The sequence below is a fragment of the Chiloscyllium punctatum genome, chromosome 39, assembly GCF_047496795.1.
Source record: "Chiloscyllium punctatum isolate Juve2018m chromosome 39, sChiPun1.3, whole genome shotgun sequence".
Taxonomy (NCBI): domain Eukaryota; kingdom Metazoa; phylum Chordata; class Chondrichthyes; order Orectolobiformes; family Hemiscylliidae; genus Chiloscyllium; species Chiloscyllium punctatum.
The window spans coordinates 10,913,334-10,933,470 of record NC_092777.1 but is presented as its reverse complement, the minus strand read 5'-3'; the positions used below and the strand labels follow the sequence as shown (position 1 = coordinate 10,933,470).

At 44.9% G+C, this 20,137-nt stretch overlaps 1 protein-coding gene across 5 annotated transcripts in view; it reads right to left on the bottom strand.

Annotated features, from left to right (window-relative positions):
• LOC140463812 (proton channel OTOP3-like) overlaps nt 1–12,173 on the bottom strand; it is a 39,225-nt gene extending 27,052 nt beyond the window's left edge. For 3 of the 5 annotated variants that reach the window (XM_072558155.1, XM_072558159.1, XM_072558154.1), the window contains exons 1-3: nt 12,065–12,173; nt 8,746–9,113; nt 5,489–5,625 (exon numbers count right to left, since the gene is read on the bottom strand). In XM_072558155.1, the coding sequence (XP_072414256.1) occupies nt 5,489–5,625; nt 8,746–9,079 (471 nt within the window). In that variant the 5' untranslated portion in view covers nt 9,080–9,113; nt 12,065–12,173. Of the gene's footprint in view, nt 1–5,488; nt 5,626–8,745; nt 9,114–11,725; nt 11,844–12,064 lie in introns of those variants that run through there. The other 2 variants (XM_072558157.1, XM_072558158.1) reach the window with 2 other exon arrangements.
• Nucleotides 12,174–20,137: the final 7,964 nt, after the last annotated feature.

Genomic DNA, 20,137 nt, shown 5'->3' with positions numbered 1-20,137 from the left:
TGGGTTAGGGTGAAGGTTAGGGTTAATTTTAGGGCGAGGGCAAGGGCAAGGTTAGAATTAGGGTGAGGATTAGAGTTAGGTCAGGGTAGGGCTACTTAGGGCTATGGTTAGTATTTGGATTAGGGTGAGGTTTAGGTTACGGTTAGAGTCAAGGTTAGAATTAGAGTATGGGTGCAAGTCAGCGTTAGGGTTAGAGTCATGGTTATGGTTAGGGTTACGGGTAGTGTGTGGGCAAGGATTAAGGTGTTGGTGAAGGTTAGGGAGAAGGTTCGGGATAGGGTTAGGGTTGGGGTTAGGGTGCGGGTTAGGTTAGCGTTCGGGTTAGGCTCAGGGTAAGTGTGGTAGGGTTAGGGTTAGGGTGAAGGTAAGGGTTTGGGTAAGGGTGTGAGTTAGCATTAGGGTTATGCTTAGGGTTAGGAATGGGGTTAGGGTTTGGGTTAGTGTTTTGGTGAGACTTAGGTTTTGGGGGTGGGTTAGGTTGTGGGCCAGGGCTAGGGCTGGGATGAGAGTTAGGATTAGGGTTATCCCTAGGGTTTGGATTAGCATTAGGAATGGGGTTAGGGTTAAGGTGAGGGTTAGGGTTAGCATTAGGGTTAGGGTTAGGGTGAGGTTTAGGTTTAGGTTTGGGTGAGAATTAAGATGAGGATTAGGGTGAGTGTTAGGGTTAGGGTGAGGTTGAGACTAGAGTCAAGGTTGGGGTTTAGATTAGGTTCAATGTGAGGGTTGAGATGTGTTGGTATTAGTGTTAGGGTTATGGTTAAGGTTAGATGTTATCATTAGGGGTATGTTCATTTGAGGGTTACGTTTATGGCTAAGGTTAGAATCAGCTTTAGGGTGAGAGTGAGGGTGAGGGTTAGAGTTGGGTTGTGGCAAAGGATAGCATGATGTGCAAATGTTATGGTTAGGGTTATGGTTAGGATTAGAGTTAGGGTGTGGCTGATTGTGAGTTTGTGGATTAGAGTTAGGGCTAAGATTAGGGTTAAGGTGAATGAGTGTTAGGTTTTGGAATTGGGTTATAGTTAGGGTTAAGGTTAGGTTTAGGGGCAGGATTAGGTTAAGGATGAGTGTTAGGATTAGAGTGAGGGTAAGGATTAGCATGAAGGATGAGGTAAGGCTTGGGTTTTGGGTCAGGGTCAGAGTTATTGTTCTTGTTAGTGTTGTGGTTAGGTTTAGTCAGGGTTAGTGTTTGGGTTAGGTTGAGGGTGAGATTGAAGGTGAGGGTTACAGGTATGAGTAAGACTCTGGTCTAGAGTTTGTGTTAGGGTCAGGATTACGAACAAATTGAGGATAAGGGTAAGAGGGTTAGGGTTAGGTTTTAAGGTTAGTGTTAGGTAATGTGTGATTAAGAAGCAGTCTAATAAGGGTTAAATTTACACATGCTTTTGCAAAAGCAAGTGTGATTGAAATTAAGGAAATCGGTCTGAAGCAAACATTCAAACAGACAAACAGCCTGTCACCCAGACCTTGTGGTTAGGGTATGGAGAACAACTTGTGAGTGTGTCACAGGGACGACCACGTAAACATGTATACAAAGTATGGTTAAAGCTGTTACTGCAGAAGTCTCAACTCACAATGATGTTGAGGTGGGGGGGGGGGACGGTGGGGGTGGGGAAGAGGGTGGAGAAGGGGGAGAGGAAGGAGAAGGGGGAGAAGGGGGAGGGGAAGGGGGGAAGGGGGAAGGGGGGGGAAGGGTTGGGGTTAGGATGAGTTAGGGTTAGAATAATGATGTAGTTTAAAGTTAGGGTTTGGGTTTGGGTGAGGATTAGGGCTAGGGTTATGTTCAGGGCGAGGGTGAGGAGGAGGTTTGGTTTAGGATTATTTTTTCGGTTAGGGTTAGGGTTAGGGTAAGGTTTCGAGTTAGGATAAGGGTGAGGAAATGGTTAGAATTTGGGTCAGCGTTAGGGTTGTGGTCAGTGTTCGATTTCGGGTTGGGGTCAGGGTTCAGATTAGGCTTCGGTTAAGGGTTTTGGTGAGGGTTGGGGTATGGGAAAGGATTCGGTTTATGGTTAGCATGAGGTTTGTGGTGAATGTTGGGGTTAGAGTTGGGCCAGAGTTTGCTTTAGTTTCAGGGTGAGGGTGAGTGGTAGGCCTGGGTTAGAACATAGAATGTTGAGCAGTGCAGCATGAGAATAGGTCCTTCGGCCTGTAATGTTGTGCCGAACATAACATCAAATATAAATAACCCCTTCTGCCTGCCCTTGGTCCATGTCCCTCCATCCTTTGAGTGCTTATATGCTTATCTAAAAGGCCCTTAAATGCCCCTATTGTATTTGCGTCCATAACCACTTCTGGCAGTGTATTCCAGACTCCTACCATGCTCTGGATGAAAAACACTTGTCCCTCACATCTCCTTTGAACGTTCCCCCATTACGTCTGCCCCCTGATGTTAGACATTTTACCTCGGGGAATAGATTCTGACTGTCAACCCTATCTATGCATCTCTTAATTTTTCTATCAAGTCGTTGCTCCAGAGAAAACAGCCAAGTAATTCCAGCCTCTCCTTATCGCTTATATCTCCCCCAATCCAGGCAGCATTATGGTAAAGCTCTTCTGCACCCTCTCCAAAGCCTTGACATCCCACCTGTTATGTGGTGAGCAGAATTGAATGCAAAACCCCAAGTGCAGCCTAACCAAAAGTCTTGCAAAGCTGCAACATGACATCCTGACTCACGTACTGAATTCCCTGACCAATAAAAGCAAGCATTCCATACTACACTATCTACTTGTGTGATCACTTTCAGGGAGCTATAGATGTGAACCCCAAGATCTCTCTGTACATCAATGTTGTTCAGAGTCCTGCCATTAACTGTATACTTTTCCTTAATGTTTGATCTCCCAAAGTGCAGCACCTCACAATTTCCCAGATTAAACTCCATCTGCCATTTCTCCACCTATATCTGCAACTGATCTATATCCCACTGTATCGTTTGACATCCTGCTATACTATCCACCACTCCACCAATCTTTGTATCATCTGCAAACTTACTAACCCACCCATCTACATTTTCATCCAAGTCACTTACATACATATCACAAACAACAGTGGTCTCAGTATGGATTTCTGCGGAAGGCCACTAATCATGGACCTTCAGACTGAAAAACAACCTTCCACCACTATCCTATACCTTCTACGAGTGAGCCAATTCTGAATCCACATAGCCAGGTCACCGTGGGTCCCATGCAGCACAATTTTCTGGATGAACTTACCATGAGGGACCTTGTCGAAAGCCTTACTAAAATCCATGTAGACACTATCCACTCTCATTGATCTCTCATTGACCACCTTTGTCATCTCCTCGAAACATTCAATCAAATGTAAGACATTTGTAAGTAAGACATGTCCTGCCCTGCACACAGGCATGCTGACTGACCCTAATTAGACCATGTTTTTTCAAATGCACATAAATCCAATTCCTAAGAATTCTCTCCAATACCTTCCCAACTACCAATATCAGACTCACCAGTCTATAGTTTCCTGGATTATCCCTATTCCCCTTCTTGAATAGAGGAAGATTACCTATTCGCCAGTCTTCTGGGACCTCTCCAGTGACTAATGAAGATTCAAAGACCTTGGTCAAGGCCCCAGTAATTCTCTCTCTTGCCTCCCTCAGTAACCTGGGGTAGATACCATCAGGCCCTGGGAACTTATCCACCTTAATGCTCTTCAAGAGACCCAACACCACTTCTTTTTTCATCTCAAAATGCCATAGCATATTAGCATGCTTCACACAAATTTCACTATCCTCCATATTCTTCTCCTGGGTGAATATGACACAAATTAGGATCTCATCCACATCCTCTGCCTCCAAGTAAAAGTTTCCTCCTTTATCCTCAATTGGTCCTACCTTGTCCCGAGTTATCTTGCTCTTTGTAATATATGTAAAGAATGCCTTGGGATTCTCTGTGACTCTACTAACCAAGGTCACTTCATGGCACCTTCTTGCTCTCCTAATTCCCTGCTTGAGTTCCTTCCTGCTTTCTTTATATCCCTCATGAACGCTATCCGATTTTAGCTTCCTAAACTTTATACCTGCTTCTGTTTTCCGTTTGACTAAATTCACAACCTCCCTCATTATCCAAGGGTCCCTTACGCTGCCATCCTTATCCTTCCTCCTTACTGGAACATGCCGGTGTTGAACTCTCTTCAGCAGGTCTTTAAACAACCTCTAACATGTCAAATATAGATTTGCCCAATAACATCTCTTTCCAATTAACACCCCTAGCTCCTGCCTAACACTGATGTAATTTGCCCACCCTCAATTTCCGCAAGGTCCTGACTTACCCTTCTTCATAGCTATCTTTGTGATGATTGCTTCCAAAATGCTCTCTTGTTGAAAGGTCAGTCACCTGACCAGGCTCATTAGCCAATACAAGGTCCAGTTTGGCCCCTCCTTTAGTCGGGCTATCCACATACTGTCCCAACACCCTTGGATGCATTTAAAACATTCTGCCCCATCTAAGCCTCTTGAACTAAGGGAGTCCCAGTCAATATTGCCTTGGTTAAAGTCACCCCCTATGACAAGTTCATTTTTTACTGCATCTTTCCATAATCTGTCTATATTTTTGTTCCCCAATGTTTTGCTGGCTACTGAGGGGCCATAATCCTATCAGAGCAATGGTGCCATCTTATTTTTGAGCTCTATCCATATTGCCTCAGTGGATGTCCCCTTCAGTATGCCTTCTCTGAGTGCATCTGTGATGTTCTCCCTGATCAGTAATGCAACTTTTCCACCTCTTTTACCTTCTTCTCCATATCATCTAAAACAACGAAACTCTAGAACATTGAGCAGCCAGTCCTGTCCTTCTCTCAACCAAGTTTCTGTAATAGCCACAACATCATAGCCTCATGATCCAGGGTATAACCTGCCTTACTTATAATACTCCTGGTGTTGAGGGGATGGGGTGGGGTGGCATTGGTTAGTGCTAGGGTGAGCGTGAAACATAGGCACAGGGTTAAGGTCAATGTCAGGGTTAGTGCTCGAATTAGGGTGGGGATGAGGATGAGGGTTATGGTTAGGGTAGGGTAGGGCTTAGGTTTAAGGTTACACTATCATTTCTAAGTTACTCTATCATTCCAGTGAATTAGTTTGTATTGTCCCCAGGGCTTCTATATTTAGCTAATATCAGTTTTGGGGAAACATCTGGAAACAATTATTTGTTCCATGATATCTTGATTATCCAGAGTAACTGCTTGGTTTAAATTTGAACAAGCATTAGTAGTTAACTGTCAGTCATCATTTATAAATGGTGCATTCTCCATGGCAATACTTCTACCAATCAGAGTCCACTCTTCATCCAATCGACACTCTTTTTATACAGAGTAAAACTGCTTTTCTCCTTTTCAGTGGTATTCTTGTGAATTGTCTGATGAATTGTGAATTAACCCCATCAGTCCTCACTTTCTCTTAACTGGCCTAATGTGTGCAAATTGAAAAACTTCCAAAAACTGGCGTTTACTCAGCAACAGCAAAACTGGCTCAAGACTCACCTGTGCACTGATGAAGACGGCTTCCACAATGGGATAAACCACCTTCATTGTATCGGCACTATCAATGTTCTGAAGGTAATAGCCGGCCTTGAAAGTATCGAGCACAACACTGCAGACCCCGAACAGCGCCACTGCTCCTGAAATCAGACCAAGAATGCAACTGATTCCTGCAGCTCTGATGGGGACAATATCGAGACCTTGTTAACCATGGTCAAATCAGTGAGCCCCAACAATTCCATTACTCCAGTCAGAAAGAAGAAACTTTCATTTCATCATAACCCCAATTGCTCATTGTCATATCAAATTTTAATCCCATCAAGTATTTACTAAATGAAGGATGCTGCATCAAAACAGAAGACTGTGGATTTAAATTCAGTGGATGACAGGAGAGAGAGAGAGAGAGGAACCCTGGAATGTCACATGTAGTGTCAAGGAAACTTCAAGGAGTTGAGTTTAAAAGGGAGAAACATACTGCAAACTGAACTGTACTCCTCTGGGAATTATTTCAGACTGAGATATATTTTGGCAGAAATGACGGCGTTCTGGGTGAGATATGTTTTGTGGTTTCTCCTTTCAAGAATAAATAAGGGAAGGAGTTAAGAACCAATTCACCCGTGCTCTGTGGATGCTCATAGGAGAAAGGCTATCTATGAACGGATATGCTCATGGATACAAGAGGATTCAAGTAGTGTACTCATGTGTGAGCCTGGGTTTCAGTGCTGGAGGGCTGTGAGGATCATAGCCACTAATCACCCCTGCATTGCAAGTAAAGGACTATTTCACTCTGAGCGTGAGAACCCAGGGCATGAAGATACTGTTCAGAGAAGTTTCAACCAACCTGCAAAGTCATGTCTCTCAACATTGTCTGCTCAATGTCCGACCTCCAACCATCTACTTTTCACAATTGACCCAGAGACTGAACTGTGCATCTTTTAACTTCACTTTTGGATTGACTCCTTAATTCTAAGCTGTGTGTTTGTGTGTAGTATTATTATTACTGCTTGCATTTACTAACTAATAAACCTACTCTTGGGTTAATTAAGGAAAACCTGGTTAAATTGTTCCCTTAAAACATCTGGTTATTTGGGTTTGAGAGAAGAGTATCCATACGGGATTCATGTATATGTAAATTAACCTCATTGCACCCAACCAAGGGGGGCCGATGACGAAAGCACGGGAACCTGTTCAACTCTCCTCAGCTGGCAATTTAGTGTTTTGAGGTGTCCCGTCTGGAACCCTTAACGAATTGGGAAAATTGGCCAGGACCAGCTGTAACATTTCTAATGTGACCTTCACTCCCTCAGGGTTTCACAGCGTAGTCATTGTCAGAAACACGGCAACCAATTTGCACATAGCTAGTTCCATAACAGTAATGTGAACAGATCATCTGTTTTGGAGACATTAATTGATAATTACAATGAAGACACCAGGGAGATCTTTTTTGGCACGGTGGCTCAGTGGTTAGCACTGTGGCCTCACAGTGCCATGGGCCTGAGTTCAATTCCAGCCTCAGGCGACTGACTGTGTGAAGTTCGCACATTCTCCCCGTGTCTGCGTGGGTTTCCTCCGGGTGCTCCGGTTTCATCCCACAATCCAAAGATATGCAGGTCAGGGTAGATTGGTCATGCTAAATTGCCCATGGGGTCCAGAAATATGGAGGCTAAGTGAGTTAGCCAGGGGAAATGCAGGGTAAGAGGGATAGGGTAGGAGTGTACGTCTGTGTAGGATGTTCTTTGAAGGGTCGGTGTGGACTCAATGGGCTGAATGGCCTCCTTCCATAATGTAGGGATGCTATGATCTTCTTCAAACCTTACATGCCAATTTGCTCCTAACCTGCTGTACGTTCTGTTCACAAACCTCACCATGACTAAGGCTGCCATCTTGGTGACATTGCCTGATCTTTCCTTCCCACTCCTAGCTGCAGCTTACCTGCTGCTGAAACTCTCACCCTTATCTCTATCACCTCTGGATTTGAACGCTTTAACTTTAGATTCCTGATCTTCTTTACAAATCCCTGCACCGATTGGCTTCCTATAAGTCTGAAACTCTCCAATAGCCCAATAGTCATCTAATTCCTGTCTCTTTTCCATCTGGTCTTTTTCTTGCACCACCATTGTTGGCTGCGTGTTTGATTATCAGGTCCCCAAACTTTAATGATGTGACATTTTTTTAAATCACTGTCTTATTAGGAAATGTAAGAAAAAAATAAACAGGCTGCTGATGTCAAGGAGAGTTTAAAAACTTCACTGTTCTAATGGTTTTAATCACTGTTCACTGACACTTGCAAATGTCCTGATTTCCAGAATATTAAAGTTATTTCAGCAAAGGGTTAGAACATAGAACATAGAAAAATACAGCGCAGTACAGGCCCTTTGGCCCTCGATTCTGAGATCACAATTTGATTGACGGTTCAAACAGGCTTCTAAAAGATTAGCTGTGTTTAATGTAGGGTAATGAATAAAAGTTTCTTTTTATAAGAGGTTAACCACTTGAAATCTAAAAGGTTTAAAAGGCTTTGATCTTCTGCAAATGGTAATACAGTCAAGAGTGAATTATATTGCTGAACATGATTTTATCTCAGTGCTCGAGTTGAGGTCTGCCCAGGGTGGGTAATGGGTGAATTTGCATCGTGTGTGTAAGGGATAGATTGACAAGAGGCTTTAAAGTCCATTGGTGGATGGGGAATGTGCATTGGTAATAAGTTGCTGTGAAGGTTGGAGCTGACGTGGGGACTGTGTGGAGTTGCAGTGATGGATGGGGGCTGGAGGCTCCAGAATGGAGCCACCCTACTGGGCCAACGTCCCAGAAAAGTGAGGGGGAGCCTTTGAACCAGCCCAGAGGGAGTTGGGGGTGATGAATGCTGTTCGGTCTCCATGGGGATGTGGGGAGGACAATGACTGTTTCTGGAATCCGTCCAGGTGGAGTTGAAAATGCCGTGATCTTACCATCATCAAGCAAAGCCTGGACACCTCACAGGGGTGTATTTCAGTCTTGGCAAGTAGAACCCGAGGAAGGGGCATTTATCCCTCGCTGAAACCTCCTCTCTTCACGTATTTCAACAAAGCACAAGCTGCCAGTATTTCTCATCACTTTGTGCCCTTCCTCACTGAGCTCTCTCCTTTGTTCCTCACTGTTCCTCCAGTCCTTCACTGAGATCTACACCCTACAGCACAATGTACTGCATCCAATCCTGCAGAAAACCCCCATGTGGATAGAGTCGACGGCTAACAGGCTACGGCTATAATCTCTTCGCTCACCCCGCAGCCAGATGGCACCAGCATGGTGATCCTGGTGAGGAACAAAGTGGGTCATGGATTTATGGAACGTCATCCAGCCGATAGCCAGGGCACTGAGGACCATGAGGAGGATCAGGACATGGGTCCCTGGCACAGCAGCACTGTTGAAGACGGCACTAAGTGTGATGGCAGCTCCCAGGAACACAACGTTCAAGGCCAGGAGGCCAGACAGGAGCTTGCTGCTTTTCTCAGCTGCTAGCCTGGCGTGGCAGACTGCCTCACTCCCCACCTTCCCCACCATCACCTCGGCGGGCAGGCTCGCTTCCGTTATTCCCGCTTCCTCTTTTCCAGCCATTTTCTGAGCTTCCTCACACTCCGAGCAGCTGCTTCTGGAAGAGAGACAAGGCTGAGTACTGGAGAATTGCCTGTAATGACTAGGGCTGGGGTGGAGGGATATACAAAGACTGGTCATTAATAACAGGGTGTCCTTTTATCACTGAGTCATAGAGTCATACAGTATGAAAACAGATCCTTCAGTCCAACCAATCCATGGTAAGCACAAGCCCAAATTAAACTCGCCCTACATGCCTACACTTGCCTGTATCCCTCCAAACAGGTCTTATTTATGTACTTACCTTTATGTCTTTTAAACATTGTAATTGTACTGCATCCACCATTCAGCTGGAAATTTATTCCACACACAAACTACACTGTGTCAACAAAATGCCTCTCATGTTTTCCTTACAGTTTTCTCCTCTCACCTTAAAAATATGCCCCCAGTTTTGAACACCCCAATCCTAGCATCAGCTATTCATCTTATCCACACCCTTCCTGATTTTATAGACCTATAAAATGGCACCCTTCACCCTCTATTGGAAACAGTCCAAACCTCTCCTTATTGATTAGATTCCCTACAGTGTGGAAACAGGCCCTTCAGCCCAACTAGTCCACACTGGCCCTCCGAAGAGTGACCCACCCAGACCCATTTCCCTCTGACTAATACACCCCTGAACATTATGGGCAGTTTAGCATGACTAATTCACCTGACCTGCACATCTTTGGACTGTGGGAGGAAACCGGAGCACCCGGAGGAAACCCACACAATGTGCAAACTCCACACAGACAGTTGCCTGAGGCTGGAATTGAACCTGGGAACCCCAGGTGTTGTGAGGCAGCAGTGCTAACTACTGAGCTACCCTACTCAAACTCCCAGAGACCGAATCCCTCACATGAGCAAATGAATCCTATTCAAAGTTTGGGAGAAGATTTGTAGCTCGGGTGCTCGTTGTTGTGGTTCTGTTCGCCGAGCTGGGAATTTGTGTTGCAGACGTTTCGTCCCCTGTCTAAGTGACATCCTCAATGCTTGGGAGCCTCCTGTGAAGCGCTTCTGTGATCTTTCCTCCGGCATTTATAGTGGCCTGTCTCTGCCGCTTCTGGTTGTCAGTTCCAGCTGTCCGCTGCAGTGGCCGGTATTTTGGGTCCAGGTCGATGTGTTTATTGATTGAATCTGTGGATGAGTGCCATGCCTCTAGGAATTGCCTGACTGTTCTCTGTTTGGCTTGCCCTATAATAGTAGTGTTGTCCCAGTCGAACTCATGTTGCTTGTCATCTGCGTGTGTGGCTACTAAGGATAGCTGGTCGTGTCGTTTTGTGGCTAGTTGGTGTTCATGGATGCGGATCGTTAGCTGTCTTCCTGTTTGTCCTATGTAGTGTTTTGTGCAGTCCTTGCATGGGATTTTGTACACTACATTGGTTTTGCTTATGCTGGGTATTGGGTCCTTCTTTCTGGTGAGTTGTTGTCTGGGAGTGGCTGTTGGTTTGTGTGCTGTTATGAGTCCTAGTGGTCGCAGTAGTCTGGCTGTCAGTTCGGAAATGCTCCTGATGTATGGTAGTGTGGCTAGTCCTTTGGGTTGTGGCATGTCCTCGTTCTATTGACAATATACCTGGACCCAATATACCGACCACTGCAGCGGACAGCTGGAACTGACAACTGGAAGCGGCAGATTCAAACCACTACAAATGCCGGAGGAAAGATCACAGAAGCGCTTCACAGGAGGCTCCTAAGCACTGAGGATGTCACCTCGACAGGGGACGAAACGTCTGCAACACAAATTCCCAGCTCGGCGAACAGAACCACAACAATGAATCCTATGAAGCTATCTTTAGCAACTGGCCATTCAGCCCATCAAGTCTATTCTGCTGACCCATGGCTGATCAATTCTATTGACTCTCCTTTAGGAATGCAAGAGTGTGGAGTGGGAGTTGCCCCTTTGCTTGCAACAAAAAGCTGTCCATTTCAGCCTTAAACCAGCAGGAGTCCCTCAGTACACATGGGTTTTCTAGGGGGCGCTGTTCCAGATTTCCATTACTTTCATGTGAGGAAATTTCTCCTAACATCACCTCCTCCCTTCCCTCAATGGCTTACTCTCACTTTAAGAGTCTGCTCCCCTCACCCGCGGACATCGGACCAAATAGCTTCTCCCTCTCTTCCCTGTGGAATCCTCCTAACATTTCCAACACTGCCTTCAGATCCTCCCTCAGCCTCTTTCACTCAAGGAGCAGAAGCCAAGCAGGAGTAGTCTGTCCTGAACTAGCTCCCAGTAACTCCTTACCCAAGGGCTTCCAGCCTGCAGCACAGGGTGGAATAGGGAGTGCTGGAAGGAGAGAACTGGAGGGAGAGGAGAAAAGAGAGAATAGGAGAGTGATACGGACTTAACTCCATTCTTCAACCCCCTGGACTGTCCAACCATTCAGACCATGCATCATATCCCCAGTTATCCACTTTTACCCCAATCCCTTGTCAATTTCCTGTAACAAGTACCCTTGAGTCTCCATGGTAGACCTTTTGATTGACCTCAGCAGCTTTGCTGAGAGGTTTTACAGGGACGCTGTGTCTGTGTTGAGCAAGGCAGTGCCTCACTTGTCCTGTTCTCCATCTCACAGTCAACATTCTTTTCAAAGCCCACTTCAGTGCACATCTTCTTGGCTGCTGTTCACTCACCCAGACTGAGGATCAACATCTTTCAGACTGACTGTGTGAATGAGCTGGTAAATTGGAGAGGGGAATTTAAATCCTGTTCCAGAACAGAGAATCAATCATTTCCAATGACAACTGGCTGGTCAGCAATAATCTCATCAAAAAATACCACAATAAATCCAGCGCACACTGACAGCTCTCAACAGACTCTGAGCACGGTAGAAATTACTCACAAACTAGCATGAAGCCTTTCTGCGGCGTATGTGAAGGGAGTGGACATTAATTATTCACTGGAAGGTAACTTTTGTTTTTCTAAACAGAAACAAATCACCGTGCTCACCTGTCTCCATAGACCGTACTAACCTGGGTGTGTCGCAGGAGAATGCTCCTTAACTCTGCCCAGATAAAAAGGAGTGCTATTCAGGAGTCAGTCAGTGAATAGAGTTGTAGCTGTAACAATTGCCTGTCACAACATGACAAGTTTCGGTCAACAAACCTGTTTCTCTGCAGCAGAGAGCCACTGGGAGCTCCACTGAAGAATAGGATCTTCCTCACCTACTGGCTGTGCCCGCCCCACTGCCTGCTCTCCCACCCAATCCTGGCAATGCATTCCCCCTTTCTCAGGCTACGGTCCATCCCCCACACTGCCCTCTGCTCCGATAATTAAAAAATGTATAAAATAATAGTTGGGTAGAATGATTACACACCGTGTCGGTAATAAAACTACTGCTATCACCGCGTGGGTCAATCAACTGAAGCTAAGCTGCTGATTGTATGCAGGTTTGCAACATCGGGCTGTGTTTTATGGGGTCTGACATCCGGCCTTGGCTACTGATCTCAAGGTCCCATACAACAAGTGTGTTAATCACCTCTTCAGTGCCAACATCTAAAATCCTCAGAACTGAACGTAGTGTTTACACTGAGAGGCCATTCAGTCCCTCGAATCTGTTCCTCATTCAGTGAGATCAAGGCAGTGCTGTGCGTCAGCTCCATCCTTCATTATAAATCCTTTTGTAATATTGGTTAAAACAAAAGTTATCAACTTCATGCATTAAACACCAACGTCCATTGTTTTCTTAGAGTTGTACAGCACGGAAACCAACCCTTCAGTCCAACTCATCCACGCCGAGCAGATATCCTAAATTGACATAGTCCCATTTGCCAGCACTTGGCCCTTATCCTTCTAAACCCTTCCTATTCATATACCCATCCAGATGCCTTTTAAAAGTTGTAATTATACCAGCCTCCACCTGGCAGCTCATTCCATACATGCACCACCCTCTGCAACAAAAGTTTGCCCCTCAGTTCCCTTAAATCCTTTCCCTTTCACCTTAAACATATGCCCTCTAATTTGAGACTCTGCTACGCTGGGTAAAGTCCTTATCTATTTAGCCTATCCATGCCCCTCATGATTTTATCAAATTGGAAGAGCTCCAAACTCCTACTGGGGTTAATGCGAAGATGTATTTTCTAAACTTTCTCTTGAACAACCTGACTCTGATGTTACATTCATCTCAGCATCCAAGGCTCTCACACTGGCTGAATTAGTTTCTCTCTATCCCTCTTCGTTCATTCCTTTCTAAACCTGACACACTTGCAGATAGTGAGGCCAGCAGATGCTGGAAAGCCAGAATTGATAAGGTGTGGAGTTGGAAAGAGCACAGCAGGTTAAACAGCATCCGACGAGCAGGAGAGTCGATGGTATGGGCTTGACCCTCTATCAGGATGCCCAAAACATCCAGTACGGTTACAACCCTGGCACCTCCACAACAAGGTGGAAAATTGCCCAGGTATATCTGGTACATAAAAAGCAGGACAAACCCAACCCAGCCAATTACCATCCCATCAGTCTACTCTTAATCATCAGTAAAGTGATGGAAGATATAATCAACAGTGCTATCGCGCAGCACCCACTCAGCAATAACCTGCTCAGTGATGCCCAGTTTGAGGTCCACCAGGGTCACTCAGCTCCTGACCCCATTACAGCCTTGGTTCAAACATGGACAGTGCAGCTGATTTCCGAGGTGAGGTGAGAGTGACAGCCCTTGACATCAAGGCTGCATTTGACTGAGCGTGACATCAAGGAACCCTTGCAAAACAGGAATCAATGGGTATCAGGGGGCAAAATCTGCACTGACTGGAGTCATACATGACACATAGGAAGATGGTTGTGGATATTGAGGTCAGTCATCTCAGCCCCAGGACATCTCTGCAGGAGTGCCTCAGGATAGTGTCTTAGGCCCAACCATCTTCAGCTGCTTCATCGATGACCTTCCCTCCATCGAAAGGTCCAAAGTGGGGATGTTCAGCACCATTCATGGTTCCTCAGATAACTCAAACAGTCCAGATGCAGCAAGACCTGGACAATATCCAGGCTTAGGATGATAGGTTTCAAACAGCATTTGGATTGCAGGAAATGGGCCAAATTAACTAAGAGAGAATCTGGCTAGGTTCAATGTCCAGTAGTGTTACCGTCACCACCAACAAAAGCCATGGGGGTTATCAGTGACTAGAAACTGGATCTGCTTCCTATCTACAATGGCTACAGCACCAGGTCAGAGCTGGGGATTCATGGTATCTGTTACCGACCCTAGTTGCCCTGGGATTGAGTATCTTGCTCAGCCATTCCAGAGAACAATTAGGGGGCAACCCATTTCTGTGTTCTGGAGTCACATGGAGACTGGGCTGTGTAAGAATATCAGACTCCCTCTCTAAACGGCATTAGTGAATCAGATGGATTTATACAACCATGGCTGACAGTTGTCATGGTAACCATCACAGTTTGAGTTTGATTTGGAGATGCCGGTGTTGGACTGGGGTATACAAAGTTAAAAATCACACAACACCAGGTTATAGTCCAACAGGTTTAATTGGAAGTAGCTCCGAAAGCTAGTGTGCTTCCAATTAAACCTGTTGGACTATAACCTGGTGTTGTGTGATCTTTAAGTTTGAGTTTGGAGCTCCTTTGCTCAGGCCTCTCACTCACTAACCCAGTGACATAGTTATTGTGTCTCCATCTCTCTGAAGCAGACTGATTGACATAAAGTTAGAAAGTTTATCTTCCCTTCTTCATTAAATCAGGGCAACATTTGTAATTCTCCAGTCCTCCAGCACCAAAACATGAGAGTTTCCCCAAACAACTGAGGAAGGCTCCTATCTGGACTGGATTTTTAAAATGTTTAATGGCTCTAATACTCTTTTAAATATGCTTCTTTTTAATGTTTATTAAACATTTTGAAGTTCTCTTTTATGGGCAACATGATGTCTCAGTGGTTAGCACTGCTGTCTCATAGCACCAGGGACCCGGGTTCAATTCCAGTCTCGGGTGACTGTCTGTGTGGGGTTTGCACATTCTCCCAGTGTCTGCGTGGGTTTCCTCCGGGTGCTCTGGTTTCCTCCCACAGTCCAAAGATGTGTAGGTCTTGTGGGTTAGCCATGCTTAAATTGTCCCAGAGTGATAAGGGATGTGTAGGTTTGGTGCATTGATCTGGGTGGGTTACTCTTTGGAAGGTTGATGTGGGCCAAGTGGCCTGTTTCCCATACTGTAGGAAATCTATGACGTTGCTCATTATTTTTCTCCTTCTTGTATCTTGATTCCATTTTCTCTGAATTCTCTTTGGTCTTGAACTGAATTCTGTAGTTGACTTTTGGCATCAACCTCCTTTTTCTGTTTTACTTCCTGTCCAATGCCCCAATGTGTTTCCTCGTACTTTGCTTTATAACCAATGTTATCTCTCTCCTGAAGGCCTGCCATTTCTCATTCCCTATTTTCCTGACCGACATTGTTTCCAATCCACCTGAGCTGGAAACCTTGTCACTTCCTGAAACGATCAGCTGTCCATTTTGCATGTTTAATTGTTCTTTATCTCTTCCCATAAAGGCTTTAAACCAGATGAGATGATCACTATTGTCCAGCTGCTTTATTTGCTCAACTTCATCCTCCAGAATCCAGTCCTGCTTCGTTTCTCAATGGATAAGAAAATTGAGAAACTTTTCCTGTCATATTTTAGCATCTATTCACCTTTGAATGTAAAAGGGTGGTATTTAGATTATCTTTTATTGGTTGTAGTCTGGCCTTTTTGTGGCACAAGTGCTACTTGCTATTTGTCAGCTCAAGCCTAGATATTGACCAGATCTTGCATTTGAACATGGACTGCTTCAGTACCTAAGGAGTTAGGAATGGTGCTGAACATTGTGCAATCATCAGCGAACATCCCCATTTCTGTCCTTATGATGGAGAGATGGTCATTGATGAAGTAGCTGTAGGGATTCTGTTCAATGAATTCTATGATGGTTGGGCTAGGACACTTTTCTAAGGAACTCCAGCAGACATGGCCTGGAGCAGAGACCTCCAAGAACCACAATCATCTTGCCCATCTTTCACATGATACCATGAGACTTCATGGGGTCTAGAGTCAATGTAGAGGACTTCCAGGGCAACATCCAGCTGACTGTACACCACTGTGCCACCACTCTGCCAATGGGACAGGACATACCCAGTAATGGTGATGGTGGGGTGTCTGGAACAATGTAAGGTATGATTCCATGAACATGGCTATGTCAGGCAGTTGTCTCACTAGTCTATGAGACAGCTCTCTTGATGTTGGCACTAGCCCCTAGATGTTAGTGAGGAGGACTTTGCAGGATTGACGGAGCTGTTTCTGCTGCTGTCTTTTCCGGTGCCTGGATTGATGCCAAGTGATCTGTTCAGTTTAATTTCTTTGAGACTTTCTGGTAATTGGTACAAATGAACAGCTTGCTAAGCCTTTTCAGAGGGCAACTGGGAGTCAACCACATTACTGTGGGTCTGGAGTCACATGTAGATCAGACCATTGGCAGAACATGAAGGATATTAGTGAATCAGATGGGTTTTTACAACAATCAACAATGGTTTCACGGTCATCAATAGATTCTTAATTCCAGATTTTTAAAATAGTATCCAAATTCACCATCTGCCATGGCTTTATTAACTGCTCTGTCCATCTGTCCTGCCACATTCAATGATCTGTGCCCTATACCTCAGGCCTTAGCGCTCCTGTGCCTCCTTTAGAATGGTTCTGTCTATTTGATATTGGCCTTCAAAGTCTTTCTGACCAAAGTGTATCACCTCACAGTATCCTCAGGTGCCTCTTATCTACCCACTCCACCAACCTGTCAATGGTCCTTTTGGAGTTCCACACTCTTCTCACATTTACAATTCTTCCAAGGTTAGTGCCATTTGAAGGCTTTGACATTGTCCCTTACACACCAAGATCCACATCATTAAGGTATATCAGAGAAAACAAGGCCCCCAACTACCTACCCCCAGCCCCACCCCCCTCCCATTTACCTCTCCATCCTCGGGGCTCCCAGCCTCATTCCTGATGAAGGGCTCTGGCCCGCAATGTTGATTTCCCTGCTCCTCGGATGCTGCCTGACTTGCTGTGCTTTTCCAGCACCACACTCTCAACTCCCAATGCTGACTCTCCCAGAACTCCACGACAAGCCAGGGAATCATCCCTGGTTCAGTGGATAGGGCAGGAGGGCATACCAGGAGAAGTCAAGATTTGAATGGTGCTGGAAAAGTACAGCAGATTAGGCAGCATCCAGGAGCAGGAAAATTGAAGTTTCGAGCAAAAGCCCTTCACCAGGAGCAGTACCAGGTATACCTAAAAATGAGGTGTCAACCTTGTGAAGCTACCAAATGGGACTGCTTGTATGCTAGACAGACCTCCTCACTCCCCATAGCCTGTCCACCATCTATAAGGCACAAGTCAGGAGTGTGATACCATGAGCAGTACTGTACCAGAAGAATTTGGCTCAGGGTGTGGCAATTGCTGGAGCACAAGTCTTCAGTACTATTGCCAGAATGTTGTCCGGGCCCATAGTCTTTGCAGTATCTAGTGTCTCCAACTATTCCTTGCTATGACGTGAAAGGAATCGAATTGCCTGAAGTTTTGTATCTATGATGCTGAGGACCAATAGCCAAGATGGATTATCCACTCAGCACATCTGGCTGAAGATTGCTGTGAATATGTTAGCCTTATCTTTTACATTGATGTGAGAATGGGGATAATTGATTTGGATGATCCTCCATGATCAGAATGAGTAACAGAACAGCCTCAAAGGGCCAAGTGGCCTAATCTTGTTTCGATGTTTGATCTTTCTAGAACAAGAGGTGATCATATATGTCTATGTATAAGAATGTGAGGGAACTGGAATGAGTAGTCACCTACAGAATATTTCCTGTTTTGGGGGAGATTGGATCTGGGCAAAACAGTTTAAGATTTAAACAATCCTCAAGGAGGACTGTTTTCTCTTAAGAGGGATGTTAGTGTGTGGATTCTCTTCCCAAGATGGAATGGAAGCTTGGTCTTCACATTTCTTCAGTCTGAGTTACTGATTGACAAGGGAGCTCAAGGGGTGTGAGCTGCAGACAAGAAAATGGAGCTGACACCGCCATCAGATCAGCCCTGGGCTTATTGAATGATGGGATAGGCTCAAGGCCGAAAGGCATATCCCTGCTCCTAGACTCTATGTTCGTATTCTCTCCAGCACAAAGACCTCCTTCCACTTCCACCTTGGTCTCCACGTCAGCTCCATCATTGCTGAAACATTCATTTGTCACGTCCTTATTCAATGATTATAAAGATTGAGTATTCACCCATGTGTCTTCCACCCTCTAGTAATGTAAACAGAGGTTCGATACAGAGTAAATGTCCCCATCATACCATTCCAAATCTGGGTAACTCATGGTGCAGTGAATTAGTGGGATACTTACTGATTGAAATTCTCTTTTCCAATTTCTTTTTTAAGTTTTCTTTGCAGAATATGTCAGCTACCAATTCTGTATTGGCATTTAGCCGTTAATGAAAGTGCCTTCTCCTTTGAGCTGAATTCACAGCAACGTCATCAACTTGGGGATGAACTTGAAAAAGAAATGTGAAAAACAGACAAATAACAACAATAATGGCTGCTGCCTCAAGCTCGTCTTGAATTGTTCGAAAATAGTTAGCTGGTGCACTTTGTTTCCAAATTAATATTTAAAAACTGTGCCCAACTGATTAGAGGAACCATAAAATTCCTTAATTGATGCAGAGATACCAACACAGCAAATAACTTCAAGGATCGATATTGAGAATGCACTTGGAGACACAGCTCTCGCCAAGCCCTAAAGCTAGGACTAAACTTTGACCCAAACTATTCATTTTCTGCTATGGCAAAGAAGAGAAATATCTGCATTTATAAACAACTTCTCGGGTCCATCAGATGTTTCAAAGAGTGTTATCGCCAATGAGACTCAGCAGTAGGAGTCTGCCAGGCAGTACTAGATTTCAAGATGGAGGTGCTATAGGGCTCCTGAGCTAGAGCTCAACCACTCAAAACGTCAGTTTCTTTTTTTTATATTCTATCATGTCTTTTCCCACTTACCTCTCAGCCTTGGATGGCATCGGTGGTGACAAGTTGAGGCCCAATGCAGTCTGATGGTGGCAGAATCGGAGGCCGAGACAAAATGGCACCAAAATATGGTGACCTGGTTCTGCAATGGCAGTGTGGTGAGGGGACTCAAGGTAGGCAGACTGCTTCATGTGGATGATGGAAGAGCCCAGAACCAGGCCCATGTCTTAGCAAGGACTGCAATGTTGACCTTTTAACTTTGTTTCTTTATTTTCCCACTTTATAACTAAGATTTTGTACCTTGCTACCTTTGTACCTAAGATGCCAGAGAATAGTGACTTTGTACACTTTTCACTGTACTCCTGAATCTCTGTACTTGAGAATGTGTCACAATAAAATCTAATCCTAATTCTTATTGCACTTAATTTACACCCAGCATCTCCCACAAACAACAAAGTGATCCTGACTAGACAATCTGCTTTGTTTCTGATAGTGTTTAAGGGATAAATATTGTCTTGGATACAAGGGATACGTCTCGGTGCAATTGTCCAGAGTAATACCCTGAGACTTTATGCATGACAGGACAGTGAAGATGGTGTTTGGGATGCTTTCCTTTATTAGTCAATTAGTATAGGAGTTTGGAGATCACATTACAGCTGCACAGGACATTGGTTCGGCCACTTTTGGAATATTGCATTCAATTCTAGTCTCCCTCCTTTCAGAAGAATGTCGTGAAACTTGAAAAGATTCAGAAAGGATTTACAAGAATGTTGCCAAGTTTGGAGGGTTTGAGCTATAGGGAGAGGCTGAACAGGCTGGGGCTGTTTTCCCTGGAGCATCGGAGGCTGAGGATGTATATAAAATATACCTTATAGAAGTATATAAAATCATGAGGAGCATGGATAGGGTAAATAGGCAAGCTTTTTTCCCCAGGGTCAGGGAGTCCAAAACTAGAGGGCATAGGTTTAAAATGAGAGGGAAAAGATTTAAAAGGGACCTAAGGGGCAACTTTTTCACACAGAGGGTGGTACGTGCATGGAATGAGCTGCCAGAGGAAGT